Source organism: Mus pahari, chromosome 1 (assembly GCF_900095145.1).
Source record: "Mus pahari chromosome 1, PAHARI_EIJ_v1.1, whole genome shotgun sequence".
Classification (NCBI taxonomy): domain Eukaryota; kingdom Metazoa; phylum Chordata; class Mammalia; order Rodentia; family Muridae; genus Mus; species Mus pahari.
Genome location: NC_034590.1, coordinates 68104795 through 68122822, shown reverse-complemented (window position 1 = coordinate 68122822; position 18028 = coordinate 68104795). Strand labels below are relative to the sequence as shown.

The 18028-nt window shown below is 47.1% G+C and overlaps 2 protein-coding genes across 3 annotated transcripts in view; one reads left to right on the top strand and one right to left on the bottom strand.

Moving 5' to 3' along the window:
* The window catches only part of Usp35 (ubiquitin specific peptidase 35), a 23806-nt gene extending 19831 nt beyond the window's left edge, over nucleotides 1-3975 (top strand). For both annotated transcript variants that reach the window (XM_029531960.1, XM_021209969.2), the window contains 3 exons: nucleotides 226-332; nucleotides 774-2046; nucleotides 2885-3975. In XM_029531960.1, coding sequence (XP_029387820.1) covers nucleotides 226-332; nucleotides 774-2046; nucleotides 2885-3049 — 1545 coding nt within the window. In that variant the 3' untranslated portion in view covers nucleotides 3050-3975. The remainder of the gene's footprint in view (nucleotides 1-225; nucleotides 333-773; nucleotides 2047-2884) is intronic.
* Nucleotides 3976-8011: 4036 nt separating this feature from the next.
* The window catches only part of Gab2 (GRB2 associated binding protein 2), a 181995-nt gene continuing 171978 nt past the window's right edge, over nucleotides 8012-18028 (bottom strand). The window contains exons 4-10 of the mRNA XM_021199118.2: nucleotides 13939-14513; nucleotides 12971-13041; nucleotides 11702-11966; nucleotides 10851-10941; nucleotides 10176-10278; nucleotides 9043-9168; nucleotides 8012-8434 (exon numbers count right to left, since the gene is read on the bottom strand). Of these exons, the coding sequence (XP_021054777.1) occupies nucleotides 8291-8434; nucleotides 9043-9168; nucleotides 10176-10278; nucleotides 10851-10941; nucleotides 11702-11966; nucleotides 12971-13041; nucleotides 13939-14513 (1375 nt within the window). The 3' untranslated portion in view covers nucleotides 8012-8290. The remainder of the gene's footprint in view (nucleotides 8435-9042; nucleotides 9169-10175; nucleotides 10279-10850; nucleotides 10942-11701; nucleotides 11967-12970; nucleotides 13042-13938; nucleotides 14514-18028) is intronic.

Genomic DNA, 18028 nt, shown 5'->3' with positions numbered 1-18028 from the left:
GAGACAGGGTTTCTCTGTGTAGCCCTGGCTGTCCTGGAACTCACTCTGTAGACCAGGCTGACCTCGAACTCAGAAATCCGCCTGCCTCTGCCTCCTGAGAGCTGGGATTAAAGGCGTGCGCCACCACGCCCGGCTGGAATAGTCTTAGAACGCTCAGCGTGTTGCCTGCTGCTGGGCATGTGTGCTCGATGCTCCTGACCCCACCCTTTGCGTGCCTTGTCTTAGAGGCCTGCCATCTCTCCTGAGAACTTCCTCTCTGCATCCTGGACGCCCTGGTTCAGCCCTGGCACCCAGCAGGACTGTTCCGAGTATCTGAAGTACCTGCTGGATCGGTAAGAAGGGCTGGTGGGTTAGGATGATGTGTGGGTTCTGAGAACACTCTGAGGTGATAGCTTGTCCCTCTGAGCTAGCTGGGTTGGAACTTTCTGGAAATAAGGACACTTCCTTGTTCTTCTGAAAGGCAGAAAGGAAGCTGTGTGCCATTGGTCTCCAAAGACTCTGAACTACGTGTGAAGCCTGGGACAGGGCTGTCAGTGTGTGCATGTATATCCACTGTGCTGCCTGAGTATGTTTATCTTGATTACACAGCCACGGGCCTATCTTTAGGTAGGCGTGTACTAGGTGCGTGTGTGAACATAGACGTATGTTAGCATGCCACTTTGTACAGGGATGGGGATTCTCTTTCCTAGTCCTTGTATTTAAGTATGGTGGGCAGTGTGCTGGGGGTGGGCCTGCTGGAAGGTATATGTACCTGGCCTCCCTATTTGTTCTAGGCTTCATGAAGAAGAGAAAACTGGGACGAGGATCTGCCAGAAGCTCAAGCAGTCCAGCTTGCCGTCCCCACAGGAAGAACTCCCCAGCTCCAATGCAACGTCTGTGGAGAAGATGTTTGGAGGCAAGATTGTGACCCGGATATGCTGTCTCCACTGCCTCAATGTTTCCTCAAGGGAGGAAGCCTTCACAGACCTCTCTTTGGCCTTCCCTCCTCCTGAGAGAAGTCGCCACCGCCGCCTTGGCTCTGTGATGCTCCCCACAGAGGATGTGCGAGCCCAGGAGTTGACAATGGCTCCCAGGGCCCCAGGGGCGCAGAGGCAGAGGAAGCACTGCATCACAGGGGACGCTCCTCGCACTGGGCTGGACATTGAAGGTGTGGACACCTTAGGCATTGGTGGACGGAGTGGGCAGGAGAAGGTGGAGAGGGAGCAGGCTGGGAAGGAGAAGGAGGTGGCAGAGGACAGGGAAGAGGAAGGAACAAGGGAAGAGGAGAAAGAAGAGGGGGAAGAGAAAGACAAAGAGAAAGAGAAGAAGGAAGATGAAAAGGAAAAGGAGGCTGAGGACGGCAAGGAGAAGGAAGGGGACAGCTTAGGACCAGGGACCCGCAGGGATGCTGCCACTCCACCCAGGGAGCAGGCATGCGGCCCTGAGGGTTCCCGCTCTGTACTGGACTTGGTCAACTACTTCCTGTCCCCTGAGAGGCTGACAGCTGAGAACCGCTACTACTGTGAGTCCTGTGCCTCTCTGCAGGATGCGGAGAAGGTGGTGGAGCTGAGCCAGGGCCCACGCTACCTCATCCTCACATTACTGCGCTTCTCCTTTGACCTGCGTACCATGCGGCGGCGTAAGATCCTGGACGATGTCACCATCCCCCTTTTGCTGCGCCTGCCACTGGCTGGGGGTCAGGGCCAGGCCTATGACCTCTGTAGTGTGGTGGTGCACTCTGGAGTGTCCTCAGAGAGTGGTCACTACTACTGCTATGCCCGTGAGGGTGCTGCTCGGCCAGCTCCTGTCCTGGGATCCACAGAGAGGCCTGAGCCTGAGAACCAGTGGTACCTGTTTAATGATACCCGGGTGTCTTTCTCATCCTTTGAGTCTGTCAGCAATGTCACCTCCTTCTTCCCTAAGGACACTGCCTATGTGCTCTTCTACCGCCAGAGGCCCCGGGAGGACCCCGAGGCTGAGCCCGGCTCCCCTAGAGTCCGAGTAGAGCCTACCCTCCACAAGGACCTGATGGAGGCCATTTCCAAAGACAATGTCCTCTACCTGCAGGTGAGCCGTGTGCTGAGGGCTAGCAGACCCTCTGGCACCTGATGCCACTCCTGGGTAAGGAGTTTGGCTCAGCACAGCCACCTAAGTAGGTCAGTGATCTGTTCTTCTTTTGAGTCTGCCTCAAGTTTAAATCCATCCTTGCACTCATCACTTAGTAGGGCATGTGTTGGTGGCTTTTGGGTAAGGCACACCTCTTAACCTCAGAGGGACACTGAGTGATAGCACAGTTGATGCTGCTGAGGGAGAGTAGTGCACTTAACGGGCAGGGGCCACCTTCCTCAGTGACCTTCATGTCCCAGTGCCCTCCACTGACACTGCCTCAGGCTCCCTTAGCAGTGTCAAGGATAGTATTAAAATATTCAGCCATGGGGTGTCTACAGCAGAGCTTTGAGAATCCTGCATCTAGAGATGGTGTTTCAGGTGAGGAATGTGTAGGCATGGGGATGCCAGGCTTGCTTCTACATTTTTCAGGCCACCCAGCCGAGGTATGGCTTGGTGAAGTCTGAGAGAGGCTGATCAGGGAAGAACTTGCTCATGGGCAGAAGATGGACCTCATGCTTCAAGAGAGGCAGTGAGTGATCTGGACAGTGGAAGCCAGGAAGCCTGGAGAGGTTTTCTTGAGATCCCAGGCACTTGTCAGCTGGTCACTATCTAGTATGAAAAAGTCCTTCAAAGGACTCAAGTCATCATTGGGAGGAAAGGGTAGAGTTTGAATGAAGTCATTCAGTCTGAGTCTCGGTGGGGACAGGCCCTCGGGGGATGCAGGGATGTTGGCAGTGTTGTGCTGGGTAAGTAGGAGATCTAAATGCTAAGCTTACTATCTGTTCTTTGTTTCTAGGAGCAGGAGAAGGAGGCCAGGAGCAGGGCAGCTTATATCTCTACACTCCCTGCCCCTCCACACTGGGGTAGGGGCTTCGATGAAGACAAAGATGAGGATGAAGGCTCGCCAGGGGGCTGCAACCCTGCAGGTGGCAATGGTGACTTCCACAGACTGGTCTTCTAACGGGAGCTTCCACTTGTTGGGGCTATCGGAGCCAACCTCAGAGTGGGCCAGGTGGAGCTCAGGGCCCAGGTAGAACACTCTGCCATCTGGGGTCTTAGGGAGCTGTGGAGGCAAGCCCAGGGTGAAGCAGGTCTTTCTGAGGACAAGGAGGATGAAGAGGGACCATTTGGGATATCAGTCTGTAGCTTGAAGTGCACAGAGAATCTGAAACCCAAAGCTCTTTAGGCATTCATCCTCTTATGATGTTATAGACAAGTGTCCTGACTAATGAGGAGCATCCACTCTGGGCTTTGCCTCCCTGCAGGTCCAATCCTGGAAAGGCCAGCCAGCTCAGGAGCCAGGGTGGTGTCAGCTTGGTGTCCTGTGTCCAGTAGCTCTTCTTTCTAGTTCCTTTACTCAGCTCTTCCTCAATACGAGAAAAAGCACAGCTGAAGTCTACACCTTGGGACAAGAAGGGGTGGCTATGTCCCCAATGCCCACCCTCTTGGTTTTTAAGGGGTTCCTTAAAATAAGGTATATGGGTGTCTGCACCTGCTGTGTTTTAGAGGCATGTGGATGGAAGGCAGCATGGCACAGGATCAGAGACAAGAAACTTAGCACATGCCCCTCCCCTACCCCAAGCCACACGGTGGGAGAGCCCCTGCTCTCTCTAGCCTGCCTCAGTGCCTGAGATGCTGCCATTGCATCCCTGTCTAGTTAAGGTCCAGAGTCCTTATTTTACTGAAGACATTAGTCTGTCAGAAAGCCATTGTCATCTGAGGAAGCTAGCTGGCTTGGCTCCTCTGATGGAATGTGAGGGCTGGGTAGGTATGAACTGTGTAATGCACTGACCTCATTGTGCCCTGAGACTACTATAGCCCCTTCTCAGTGAAGAGAAGAAACCTGTGTTCTTAAATAGGAATAAAACTTGCTTCTCTGAAGGCTGTTCTTCCAGCTTGAGCTGTGGTGTCTGCTGCTCTTTGGGATGTTGAATTGTGTCTAAGCAGTCTTGATAGTAACTTGAGCTTCTCATTGGTAAGGTGAGGATGTGTCCCTGACCCGGGGACCTTAAATGTAGTAAGGAGGTGCTTGGTGCTAGGCCTTGGAGCTGGCAGCCTCCTGGAGCAGCAAAGAGAGGAGGGGGCAGGGTGAGGAGGGAGGAGTGGCTGGGAATGCTTTGTGGGGTACTTTGAAGCAAAGTACCCCAAAGTACCCCAAAGGCTTGCCAAGTGACTGCAGAAACCACCCAACAAGGATTTTCCAGATTCCAAGGATATGCCATCATTACTGTCCTTTTTTTCTCCTCTGAGAAGGGAACCATAGCCTGTTCCTGTGTAGACAAGGTATGGGCTGGGACAGGCTGGGAGGCAGTTCTCCAGCACTCCAGAGTCAACATCTAGGGCTTCAAAAAAAAAAAAAACTTTTATTTTTATTGTATGAATGTGTATCTCTGTTAAGTGTATGTGTAGCATGTATGTGTGGAGGCCAGTAGAGGGCATCATCCCATGGAACTGGAATTACAAGCTGTTGTGAGCCAACATCCAGCTCTTTCTGTTCATAGGCACAACCTTGAAGCTGAAGAGGGACATGGGTGGCTGTATATTGAGGGAGGGTCTGGAACTGGCCTGCACCCATGATCATCCTCTTAAGAACAAAGTATCTGGAAGGTCAAAATGGTGCTGTGACAAGAGGTAGAGGTTTTGGTCAAAATGCCAGACTCTTGAGCTGTCAAGGAAACTGGCTGTCCTGTCCCTGCTTCAGCTTCTAGAGTGCTGGGATTACAGGTGTGCACCATTGCAGATGCCAGATGTTGGTCTGAGTAAAGAAGGTTCATTCTTCTCCTGGCCTGGAAAAGTGCTCAATGGCAGCCCATCAAGATGAGCAGAATTGGGCACACCAGCTCCTGGGGTTATTCATGAAATGATCCTGAAATGAGTTTGTCAGAGAAGGTATCTATAGAACAGCATCAGTCCTAAGACTGCCCAGGATGGGACAAGAGTAAGTTTCCACACCCTAAAGACAGTCTCCAGCAGTCTACTCTGGGTTGCATTTCTAAAGGACTTTATTGTCCTGCTTCTATACCATAATAAAAAGGGACCTGCAAGCTCCAGGCCTGTACCATTCGTTACCACTGTGAAACAGGACTCACTTGAACACATTTCCCACCCCACTCCCAGACTTCACAAGATAAATATGTTACAATTTTTTGAAAACAGAATAAATTAATAACTTAAGTGATTAGGCACCAACAATGACTTGAAAAATTAAATGTCAATCTTAAATGGTAACAAGACACGATGTAAGACTAGGCTGCTTCTATTTCATCTTTTCTTCCCAACAAATAGTAACAATCCTGAATGAAATGATTCTACATTTCAAGATACAAGTAGCCAACAGATTACACAAGAACACACACCACCAGATACTGCGACAGCACAAATTATCAGCAGGTGCCCATGGCAAGTCTGGATGTTCCTGCCTTTCCAAGACCCCAGATATGGGAAGTCCCAGAAATATGACCCTCTAAGGTCAGCCTGCTTCCCCACACTTTATAGCTAAAGGCCCAAATGGAAAGGAAGAGCTGCTTCCTCTCATAGCTTGCAAAGCTGTGTTGCAGGGAGGGGGGGGGAGCCATGGCTGGGACTATAGCTACTGTTATATAAAGGGCCCAAAGGCAGACCTGAACCCTCATTCCAGTAACTTAGGAAGGGTTGTGCTTCTGTTCTGGGAATGTGGCTTCTTTTCATGGAGTCAATGTAGCTATCAGCAAAAACCAGATAGAGAGGGAGGCAGTTAATGAGCTAATGTTCTGTGTGCTGCTCTTACCCAGTAACTCAGACCTTCAAATGATCACCCAGGTTCTTACAGCAGCAGAGTATCAGCTGTGACCATCCCATTTCACAGACTGGCAAGTCTCAAGGAGATGCCATCTCCTGTTCTTTACTGTTCCTACTAAAGTTTAGTCTAGTAGGATGAAGTGGGAAGAGGCCCTGCCCCGCAGGACAGGTACTTGTGGGAGCTATGCTAGCTAAGAGGTGATGGATGTTCTTGGCTCTTAGTCCTTGAAAGCTACCAGGGGAGGTGAACTTTGACTTATGGATAAGCCAGAATTTTTTTTTTTCTAAATGGAATTGGCTTTTCCTATTTGGGGTTGGAGGATGGGTAGATGGGTGGGTACATTAGACATGGCTAGCAGTCTGGGATTGTGAGCCAGAGCTCAGCTTTCCACAGGTGAACCAGAGCAAGACGGAGGCCTTGGGACTAACTAGAATAATAGCTCAGTCTTGGAAGATGGCAGCCAGCTCCATTCACATGGCACATTCAACTCAGAAAATGCACTCTGGGGTGGCTGCTAAGGCCAATGATACCTAGCCCTGCTATCAGTTCCAGCAGCATCTGTCAAAAGCTTAGCCACATGGGAGATCCACTGAAGGCCTTAAAGGACACCATGAGTCTGGGCAGAGCCAGCCAAGTAATACTGGTTGTAATACTGCTCAGTGCAACCATTCACAGCCCCATTTCACTCAAGGTGACAGTGCACACTTCATACCTTCAAAGACCTGTTCCCAAAGCTGAGGCTTCCCTCATCTCTCCTGTCTCCTCCATGGACCGACCTCTGCCTATCCTTTGCCTAAAACTTATTCTGCTCCCTCCTTGAGGCTCCCCTCCCTGTAGCTCAGTTTCCTTTAGCAATTTTCCTTTCTATGTACTTGCCAGTCATCTTTATGGTTTACTTTTCTCACTGATTGTGATCTGTAGTTAGGGACAAGGTATGACTCATCTGTAGCACAGGGCTTGGCAACCTTTGCTAAATGATCCACCCTAATGTGAGAAGAGGGGCTACTACCGAGGAACTCCTAGGCAGGGCTCTCTGGAGGAGAGAGGTGGGGGTGTCTTTAGTTCTGAACAGCCCTAGTTTTTAGAGGACAATCTGTTCATCTAGGGCAAAATGAAACGCTGGTTTTCCCTGCTTTTCTTCTGAAATGAAATGCTTGAAAATTTGGTCAACAACTTTCAACACAAACACATTCAGATCTCCCTGCCCTACCTTAAGAGCCTTAGGCAATGACAGCTTCCCATCCCTCCTGCTCTGGTGACCTCTGAAGCCATGGGAGGAGAGGGTTAGTTTCTACCATCCCTGCAGCTGAGGACACAGAGAAAAGACCTGGTCTGGCACAAGCCATTACCCAGACCTTCATGTGATCTCTAGATTTCCTTGGTCAAAGTATGGCTCCTTCTCATTATGCTCCCTGCTGTACTTCTGCATGTGGCCTTGGGCTCCCCATCAGGCCCTTTGGACACATGTCCCTACTTGCTACATGTCTTGCCTGCCTCCCAGTCTCTAAGTCATCCCTTCTACCTACTAGAAACTTTCTTTCCATGGCAGTGTCCCTGTACTGCTCTGAGCCTAGCACACTCCTGACCCAGGATCCCCCTGCCTCCCATCTCCCATATCACCTGCTACTGTCTTCCCTACTCTGTCTCATTATCAGTGCCAGGGAGGAGGACTGCCTGTCCCAGAGTGGCAGAGTCCTCTAGCTCCAATCTTTGTCACCCCGAAGACTTCTGTTGTTCCTGGTTGCTTATCATCGGTTTTCCTTCCAGCTGTCCTTCATATTTTGCCTCTCCCAGTGTACAGCAAAGGTGTACCATGGCCTGATATTGGGTACCACCCTGCAGGTTATCAGCTACACTCCCATATCTGGGGACATAATTTCTTTCTCACTCAAGGCAACTTCCGACTTCCACTATCAACCATTTCGTCTTGTGGCACCTTGCCTTTTCCTTGCCAAAATCGCAGGGATAGGAAAACACATGTGTACTTTGGTCTGCTGGTTCTTGGCTCCCTGGGTTGTTATTCTCCGCTGGGGCTGGAGAAGCAGCCCTGAGGCAGAGGGCAGAGAGCAGTGAGCAGACACGAGGCATGAGCCTAGCTCAGAGCTTCAGCCCTCCCTCTAAGAGTCCAAGCAGCAGACAAATGGGTCCAAAGCAGGAAGCTCTTTTGGCAACAGCTCCTAACTAAGGTGGTGGAGGCACAGCTAGTATTGACAGAAGTCATAGGTGGAACCCAAGTGGCAGAGGAAGTGTCTCCACCAGGCCCTTGCCTCTGATGGGAAAGGGTCAGGTCCCTGATGTTGAGTGCTTTGAAGGCTGAAAGTGGTACAGGGGAGAGGAGGTGTAGGAAGAAATGGAGAAAGAGGTGACAGAAGAGGCAGGTCTGGGCAGCTGCCTCATGGCTCTTGAACTTGGCGGCCTCCTTCATTACAGCTTGGCACCCTTGGAAGGTTCAGAGGACTGTCGCACATCTGTCCACTCCTGCATGGTGTTCTGCAGGGCCTGGGTCTTCTCTTTATCCACTTGGACATAGTCTACCTTCTCATCTGATGTGACAGATGATGTGGATGGCTGAAGGGACAAAAGAAATGGCTGAGTTACCTACATAAGGCTATCACTGTGAATGTCTGTGCTGAAGGTGGATTTCAAAGTGCAGTCATCTTCTGTTGGAGGCAACAAGCCTGCTGACAAACCTCATTCCCAGCTTTCAGGATAACCTGCCAGTCCTGGGCCCTGCTTCTGGCTCGGGCTTTCAATAGTGCCTCCACCCATCTTCCTTTGGCCACACCTCCAGGAAAAGGGATGTGTTAGATGACAATAAGCACCAGGCCTTTACAGAGCCCTCACAACATGCTGAGGGAAAGTGTGTTGAGGCTGTCTGTCCCTGGCTGTCTGGGCTGAAAGTGGTTCTTGGCAAGGCTTTCCCAGGCCCTGAAGTCCCTTCCAAGGGATGCTGTGTCTCATTCAGACAGTGTCTCTCTGCCTCTCTCTCAAAGGAAAGGGAGAAAGGATCTCCATCTCTTACATTGTTGACAGAATCCCTTTGTAATTATGACTAATCCCTGTGAGTATATCCCATGGCAAGGACATGAGCAGATTGATGCTCTGCAATGCTCATATAAAATGTCTCTGCAGAGGGGCTGCTGGGATGTGTTCCCTCCTTCCAAACCCCCAGGTACCTTGCGGTGAGGGCTTGGGGAGCCCGGCTGGAAGTCCAGGGCGAGATAATCCACACTGCCAGTACTCTTCTTTGGAGCTGGGCTGTTAGTGCCACTGGGAACAGGGGATGCAGATACTGGGTTTTGCTATGACAAAGAGTAAAACTGGGTAAGTTTAACAACCTAAACCATCACCTGGAAAACTACCTCTGGGAGCAAGAGCTCCTCTACTGTGTCCTGCACTGAGCCAATGCACTGAGACTGTTCATATTCTCATTCAAGTGTTCACAGCAGTCCTGAGAGGTGGTTATCAGCACTGTTCAAATCACTAGATGTTATAACACTAGATTCAGGAAGTAGAGTGAGTCATCTATACTTATATAGCTGGTGCATGACAGGAGCCAGGGATGTGTTCTGACTACCAAACCTGTGCTAATCCATGTGCCTGCTCCCCACTCCCTAGGCAGACTTGGAGTCTTAGGTACTGTCTATCCTAAAGCCCCAGCCTCAGTTGTCAGGTCCCTGGTGAGCAACATCCTTCCACACTTGGTAATGTACAGCTTCCTATCATACCTGGCCACAAGCAGCTCTCTGCTCTTCTCCAGAGACCTGAACAGTCACCTTGTTTCTGGGTGACAGGCCTTCATTTCTTCTGCCATTTTCCACGTGAGAAGTTCTAGGGCTCTGTCTTAAGCTTTAAGAGAGCACTTCATGTCTAAAACGTGCCCATGGTCTGACTGTAGTAAGAAGTGATAGTCCCATTTTAATGACTGATCTGTTTCCTGAATCTCTGCAGCCTTGGTAGCTGTACCCTTTTCAATGACCCCAGAGAGGAACTGTATTATGCTCTGTGTGTATTTCTACTACTACATCACACTCTATGGAGTTATATATCTCTATGTCTCCTCAACACTGTCTTTCCAAGGACACCCATCATGATGTCACCTGAATTAGAGTAGTGAGAAAGACAGGCCACCTGGGATCTTTAAGACACAGATATCCTTGGGGGCAAAGCTGTGCATTTCTAATGGCTAATAACTCTTGTTTGACATTCATGTCTAGGAAGGGTCTGCATCAGGAAGTTGACGTCTATGGCCATGGCCTGAGCTGGGAAGAAGAAATGGGAGATGGTCCAGTGAATTTCAAGGACTCACCATAGGGACATAGTTCTCCTCACTGTCTCCAGAGTCTGTGCTGGTGATGCTTTGTGTAGAGATAGGACGGCAGTACTGGGAGGAACTGGAGTTAAAGGTGTGGCTGTTGGACAGAAAAAAAAAAAGTGAACCCTGAGAAGCTATGGTTCTTATACCCCAGACCTGGCCTCCCACCTGAGCTTCACACTTCCATTATCAGATAGATTTAATATAGGGACATTTTAATCATTTCCCCTTCACAGAACAGGAAAACAATTCCCAAGAGATCAAGAAACATATTAACAAAACATGGAAGATGATTGGCATGTGGTACAGCAACAGATGTGGGAAGATCCACCCTCGATGTGTATAGTACCAGCCAAACAGGCTGGTGCTGAATGCGACAGCCAGGACAGCCATACATTTTGTTTTCTGGCTGTCATGCTCTCTCCATCCCATAATGTTTCTGCCTTGCCACAGGCCTCAAGTGAGCCAAGTAACCACAGACTGAAATCATGAACCAAAACATATCTATCCTTGTCTTGAAGTGTTTATACCATATATTTTGTAGCAAAGACCAGAAACCGAACAAAGCTCCTGATAGCATTATCATCAATGTCCTGGTGTCCTGACTGATAGGCCAGCTATCATGCCACCCAATTCTGACCCCAAACTTTTGATTTTACAGTCACTCACTTGATCCTGGACCAAGACTTGGTGACAGGTGACTTGAAGGGCAGCTCATCGATGACAGTGTTGTTTCTCAGGTCAAGGGGTGTTGGCTTTGCTAAAGCAGGAACAGAGTTCAGGGACTATACTACACACACAGACTATATGTAACACACCAGCACATGTACAAAGGCTGTCAGCTTTATACAGGGGATCTGAGGCTCAGTAAGGACATACAGATGACTTGGTTTCAGGACTCCCACAGATATCAAACTCTAAGATACTTAAGTCGATGTCTTCATCTTCACATTCTAAAGTATGTGTCCTTCCCACTGTATCTATAGTAATCAAGACTGCCAGAATCCAAAATGGGACTTATGGGTCTGACAATAGAGATTCTCCCTAGGTTTTATGACTTCTCATGAAAACAGATTGTATTCACAATAGAGATGGTCATTGTGACTACTGCTGTTGATTTTGGACAGCGTTATACAAATAACAGTGAAGGAAAGCAAAGGGACACAGGACCCTGTAAGGCTCAAGGTCACACAGTCAGAGTCCTGTTGGCCACACCCATGGCTTCCATTTCTGTCCAACTTCCCCACTCCTCCCTTTCAATCCCTACTGCTTAGACAAGGCCAGCAGAAGTCCAGTTTGGACTCTAGCATGTTTTCCTGATCTCCACACAGACCATGGACCTACTACTGCACACCTGCAGTGGACTATGTGAAGCATTCCGGACACTTTCCCTATAAACAAATCTGAAGTCTGAATGTACATTATCTGCACATTCAGATATCACATCCCCTAAGCCCGGTATCTACCTAGTATCTAAGCAAACGCTGTCTAGAGTTGAGATGGGCAAAGAGTGGACCTACCTTTTCGGTCAGGCTTGAGGTTTCGGTTGACCGGGGGTGGCTGGATCTCACTTCCTCGGCTGGGGCCTCTGTGAATAGGAAGAGCTGTGGACGGGTAGCCAAGTGGGTCAAAGTGATGAGGCCCTGGGCTCATGGGGATGTAGACACTCTGGGAGTTGTCCCCTGATCGTTCCATAGCCAGCAGGGTAGAAGAACCTGGGTTCATGGGCACGTAGTTGTCATCAGAGCTGGCACTATTTGATCGACCTACGGCAGTCTTTCCTGGCTAAAAAAAAAAAAAAGTAAAAGAACTACCTGTAACTAGTGAAAAGAAGTAAGGTGAGGCTGTCTCAGTTGGTTAGTTACATTTTGAAGGGAGACCTTGGGAAGATCAAATAAAGATGTGTAGTGGGAACCAAGGAGAAATGAGCTCTGCAGTTACTTGTTTCACCATCTCTTGGGAGCCTTATCTTTGTGTTAAATCGGAAGTACAAAACTTTGTGGTTACTCAAATCCATGGCTTGTGGCTAGAGGTATTCAGGCTCCAGATGCCTGGCTAAGGTAGAAGGCAGTCCAGGCTAGGAATAGCTCAGGATTGACCACTGCTGAGTCAATCTAGACCTTGACCAGGACTCTGGAATGTGAGGTTTACTAGCTACATTTTCCTGTGCAGCATTCAGTGGGCTGGGCTCATTCAAGGTACCTAAGTCACATAGTAGCAAGTTGTAGGTAGAACTGTCACAGACTTGTATAGTAGTGTAGCTGTCCTAACTACAGCCATTTCCCAACTCTCACCACCTCATTGCATAGCAGAGCACATCTACCCACTGGGCTTCTTCACTTGTCTTTCCAGTGGGCTTGAACCTAAATCCTGATCAGCTTGTTTTAAACTTGGACAACTGTAGTCAACCCATTCCAGAGACAGCCTGAGAGCCTCATATAAGCTGTCATCTGTCACCACTTCTGCTATGTTCCTACTCCACATGACACCTAGATAGTAGGCTGTTGCCTTAAAGGACCCTCTACTTTGGAGTGTGTCTGCTGCATTGTATTCTAGTTTGCCACAGGACCAGATGAGGGTGCCATTTTTACTTTCCCAAAACACCTCCCTAGGACTTTGGACTGGGACAACAAATAAATGATGTTCCTGTAGTTCCTGAGAGAAATGCCATCATTCTTCAGGTAGTGCACTTTTAGTTATATGGGGCATAGCTTCTTCCCTACCCTGACTGACCCAAGAGGCCCCAATCAAACCCCACCCTCCAGGAAAGAATTAACATTCTCACTCACAGATTCAGCAGACCAGCTGGCACTTTCTCCACTGCCTCGTGCTGGGTACTCATAGGTCTCACAGGAAGAAGCTGTGATGAACAAAGAAGAGGGTTTATACTCATGCTGAGCCCATGACTCTCCTGTTGCTGTCCAGTGTGGCAATTCTCCCAATATTCATGTCTGTTCCAGTGTGGGCATCTGCAGAGGACCTCCTGACTTTAGTCCTGGGTTCTTTTAATATCTCCCACTCAGCCCATTCTCACCTCTGGGACTACTTTAGTAATGGCATTTACACTAATTACATATGTTGGTTTTCTTTTTCCAGCTTTGAAAAAGCTTTGGAGGGCAGGGTGTGTTGTGTATATGTTATACAGTTCCGAAGCACAGGCTCAGATCACCTGACTGTCGGCAGAGTTCTAAACTGGATGCTTGGCCCCATAGACCCAAGGCTTATCTTTGCTGCTGTCACAGCAGGGGGATGAGAAAGATCTGCAACCTCTAAAGACAGCTCACTGAACAGAGGAGGTATACAGAGTTGGAATTTATCTGTGATAAGTGAGGATAGAACTTAGGGGTTTCAAGTCCAGGTTTAGAATTCAACTAGAAATTTTTCTATGACATGAAAATACCATGAAGATCCCATTTTGTATTATTTTCTTTAACTTTGCTTTTCTTCTGAATTTGTTTTTATATTTTTGGTTTTAGTTTTAAATAAATAAAATAATATGATTTGAGCCTCCAAACCCAAAATATCAACATCTCCAAGGTGGAATCTGCTATACTTCTGCCATGGTGGGTGTCATATTGACAGCTAGGTGGAGGATTAACTGCTAAGGAAATTGCACAGAAGATGCTTCAACTGCTATCACTGAACTAATTAGTCCTTAAGTTTACCTTGGCTTAGGGGTGACCAAGGGCTAGCAATATATTTAGAATGCCTGGACCACATCCCTGGCCCTCTGGTCTCAGCCCTAGATTACACTGACCTCGATGGAGTCGGCTGTTGTCCATTGCGGGAAGGGTATTGCGCCTGGGGATAGTAGCAGCTACAGATCTGCTATTTTCGCTGATTGGAGGTCTTTGCTGAGGGCTGCCCCATTGAGGTGTTTCTGCCTGACTTGGCTTGGGGGGCCGGGGTGGGGGAGCTATGGCTGAATCTCCAGGAGTGGCCACTGTCATAGCATTGTGGTTCTTGTCCAGTGTGAATGTTCTAGGGATCTGGTAGGCTGAGAGAGGAGTGGTTGGGACATCCATATTGTCCACAAGGAGGTCTCCAAATTCCCGACACAGGGTGTTGCTGGGCATCTTGAAGGTGTATACATCCTCATTATCGGTCTCAGACCCTGTGAGGCTGCTCTTGGTGTGGCCATGTGAAGCCAGGCTCCGTGGGAGATCATAAGTACTGTCTTTGAATTCTGTATTGTGTCGGCTTGGCTTGGGAAGGCTATAGAAGCCATGGACTTGACCGCCAACTCCATTGATACAGTGTCCATTGCTCTGGGCAAGCTTTTGCACAGCTGTATCACTCTTCTGCCGGGTGCCCTGAGAGAAGCTGGCACTCCTAAAGGAAAGACGAGAAGAGGACAGTGAGAACAGAGGATGTTCAATGCATGCAGCTCATTGTTGTGGGAATACTGAGGAGTCAGGCAGACCCCAGTTCTTAGTTCCTACCATATATTAACTGTGCAATCTTAGGACTTCTACTTTAGGCATCTCCAAATAGTAATTCAAATCATCTGAAGATTCTTTAGGAAGTCACTTTAGTGTATCTAGCAGGTGTATGTTCCAGCAATTTTAACCTTTGTGAACCCTGGACTTCTGTGGCTGTTCCTAGCAGAGAATATAGTTATTCCTGGGCCCCAGACATGCAAATAAACAGTTGTACTGATAACCTGCTCACTCTTTGAATTACCACAGAGCACACATGTGTCAAGTTGTGGGAAAAAACAGCAAATCTGAGTTTTATTTTTTTTCTCTTTAAAGTCAGCTCATGGGCACCAGTGCTTATATTTTAAAGAACTAATTTAAACTTAAGCTATAGGCTTTATCTTCTACCAGGAATCATGGTTTGTTGAGAAGAATCTGGTTCTTTCCAGAAATCTAAAACTGTAGGTAAAATGACTTCCATTTGACAACTATATTAGGGTAGAAATGGTATTGCTTTTATTCATTTTAAATGATGGTAGTGGGAAGCAAGGCCATCTTTAATGACAGTAACAGTTAAGGGAAATTTATACTCAGTCCTAGCATTGCTACTGACATCCCTGTGAACATCAGCATGATGTTCTCCTAGGCCTTAGTTACATCCAGGGTCCACCTGGGTCAGAGGCTCTGTAAGCCTTCCATCTCACAAGAGTGGTTGTTAGACTGGGTTCTGCATAAGTACAGTGTTAAGCTGGAGAATGAGTAGCAGGGTACCAGGCCTGCTTTCTGTCTCTGATGATCCTTCAGAGGATTTCATCTGAGAGGGAGAAAAAGGAATCAACCCTCAGCAGTAATTCTGTCCTTTGTAGACCAGAGGTATCTTCAGAAACCTAGTAAGCTCTTGGAGACTTTACCAGAATAAAGTGCAGGTTCACATTCACACCTCTGTGTTCTTCTGGGTGATCTTTGAACTGAGGATCACTGGTGGATCATCATCTGCCTTCCCTTAGCTCCCTTGCTAGGAACTTGCTATTTATAGATGTGGCCACCAGGTGGTAGTAGAGAACAGTGCCTAGAAGTTTAGACAGATGAACAGAACCAAGTATGCTGGCCAGGTTCCCCTTAACGTGGGCCACTGGTGGTCCTAATATTCAGTCCCCCCAAATTTACCAGCCCCTCTACCTAGGTTTTTGTGTTTCTTCTCCATTTCCAGTCACTTCCATTCACATAACCAAGCCAAGAGCTATGGCCCAGGATCGATGAACATCACAGCTGAGGCAGGAGAATCAATGGCAGGTACAGAGTGTTCATATTTGTCTTTGTTATTATCTTATTATTGTTTTTGAATTTCTAATTCTCATCAGATGTCTTAATCTGATTTTTTTTTCATTCGACAAACACTTGCTGATGTCTTCCTCCCCATCTAGGCTAGACACAATGGATACAGAGGTGCTGTGTGGTTAGAAATCACAGGAGGCGCCATCCCTGCAAACCACCACAGTCAAGTATGGGTCTGCCAGCGGCCACATATTAACCTTGCCTGGTGGGTGGTGTTAGAAAGGCCTTTTCACAGACGTCACATCTGAGTGAGTCCAGAAGACCAAGAGCAGCAAGACAAAGGCATTTGTTTCAGTTCGGGGCCACAGCTGTCTAAAACAACTTGGCAACTTTAAGGCTCTACATGCTGCTCAGGCTGGAGGAAGCATGCTGGAAGGCAAGGCAGACAGAAACACAGACACTGCATCTCACTCACATAGACACTCACATAGAATCCAAATAACTTATTTCATAGAAACAGAGTGTAATGGTGGTTGGTTACCAGAAGCTAGTATTGTAATAAAATCACACAATAGTATCTGTTAATTTAAAAAGTAGGGTTAGTGGAATTTAGCTATATAAAGAAAGATTGCAGTTCAGAAAGACTCCTCAGCAGTGGCAGAACCTCATAGGTGTGTTGTTCTGTAGTCAAAATGAACATTTTCCAGAATGGACCAGTCACCTTCCTTCTTCAAGTCACTTGACTCTGGTCTTGGGAAACCAGAAATGATGATGATTACCCACACTGATTTCTCACTTGTTCAGGTCTTACCCAATCTACTCCAATTTATTTCCTTCTGATTTTTCTTCTGGATCAGAGTATTAATGACTGACCTGACACTTACTTTCTCAAACTTTAAAAAAGTTTGCTATTTTTTAGCTGCATAATTTCTTATTTCCTCTTTTATACATTTTCATATAATCTTATGACTCATACTGTACTGTGATTTTGCTTTTGTTTTACTCTACTAGACTGTAGGTATATTAAAGATGGAAGGACCACTTTGATTTTTAATGAATATTTCTCTCCACCCCGTGTGTGTGTGTGTGTGCTTAAGACAGGGTTTCTCTGAGTAGTCCTAGCTGTCCTGGAACTTGCTTTATAGACTAGGCTGGCCATGAATTCTCTGCCTCCCAAGTGCTGGGATAAAAGGCATGTGCCACCACTCCTGGCTTGAGTATATTTCTCATTTAAGATTAATGGTAGACTAACTACCACTTAGCATTTTAATGACTGTCTGTCACTAGCAATCTTAAGTCACTTGGACCATTTTCCAATCCCAATCCCAATCCCAATCCCAGATGAGCCCCTTCTATGACTATGTGTCATAGTCTTTAAAACATGAGATGACCCAGTCTATCTTGTTTTATGTTGAAGTCCTTGATCTACTTGGACTTGAGCTTTGTGCAAACTGACAAATATGGATCTATTTTCATTTTTCTACATACCGACTGCCAGTTAGACCAGCACCATTTATTAAAGATGTTTTCTTTTTTCCATTGTATATTTTTGGCTTCTTTGCCAAAGATCAAGTGTCCATAAGTGTGTGGTTTTATTTCTAGGTGTCCAACTCTATTCCACTGATCGACTCGTCTGTCTTTTTACCAATACCATAAGTTTTTCCATATGAAATTGAGAATTTCTCTTTCCATGTCTTTGAAGAATTGTGTTAGAATTTTGATAGGGATTGCATTGAGTCTGTAGATTGCTTTTGATATGATGATCATTTTACTGTCAATCCTACCATTTTCTGAGATCTTCTTTGATTTCTTTCTTGAGAGACTTGAAGTTCTTGTCATACAGCTCTTTCACTTGTTTGGTTAGAGTTACCCCAAGATACTTTATATTATTTGTGACTATTGTAAAGGGTGTTGTTTTCCTATTTTCTTTCTCAGTCTGTTTATCATTTGTATAAAAGAAGGCTACTTATTTGTTTGAGTTAATTTTCTATCTGGCCACTTTGCTGAAGTTGTTTATCAGCTGGAGAAGTTCTCTGGTAGAATTTTTGGGGTCATTTATAAACACTATCATATCATCTACAAATAGTGATACCTTGATTTTTTTCTTTGCCAGTTTGTATCTCCTTGATCTCCTTTTGTTGTCTTATTGCTCTG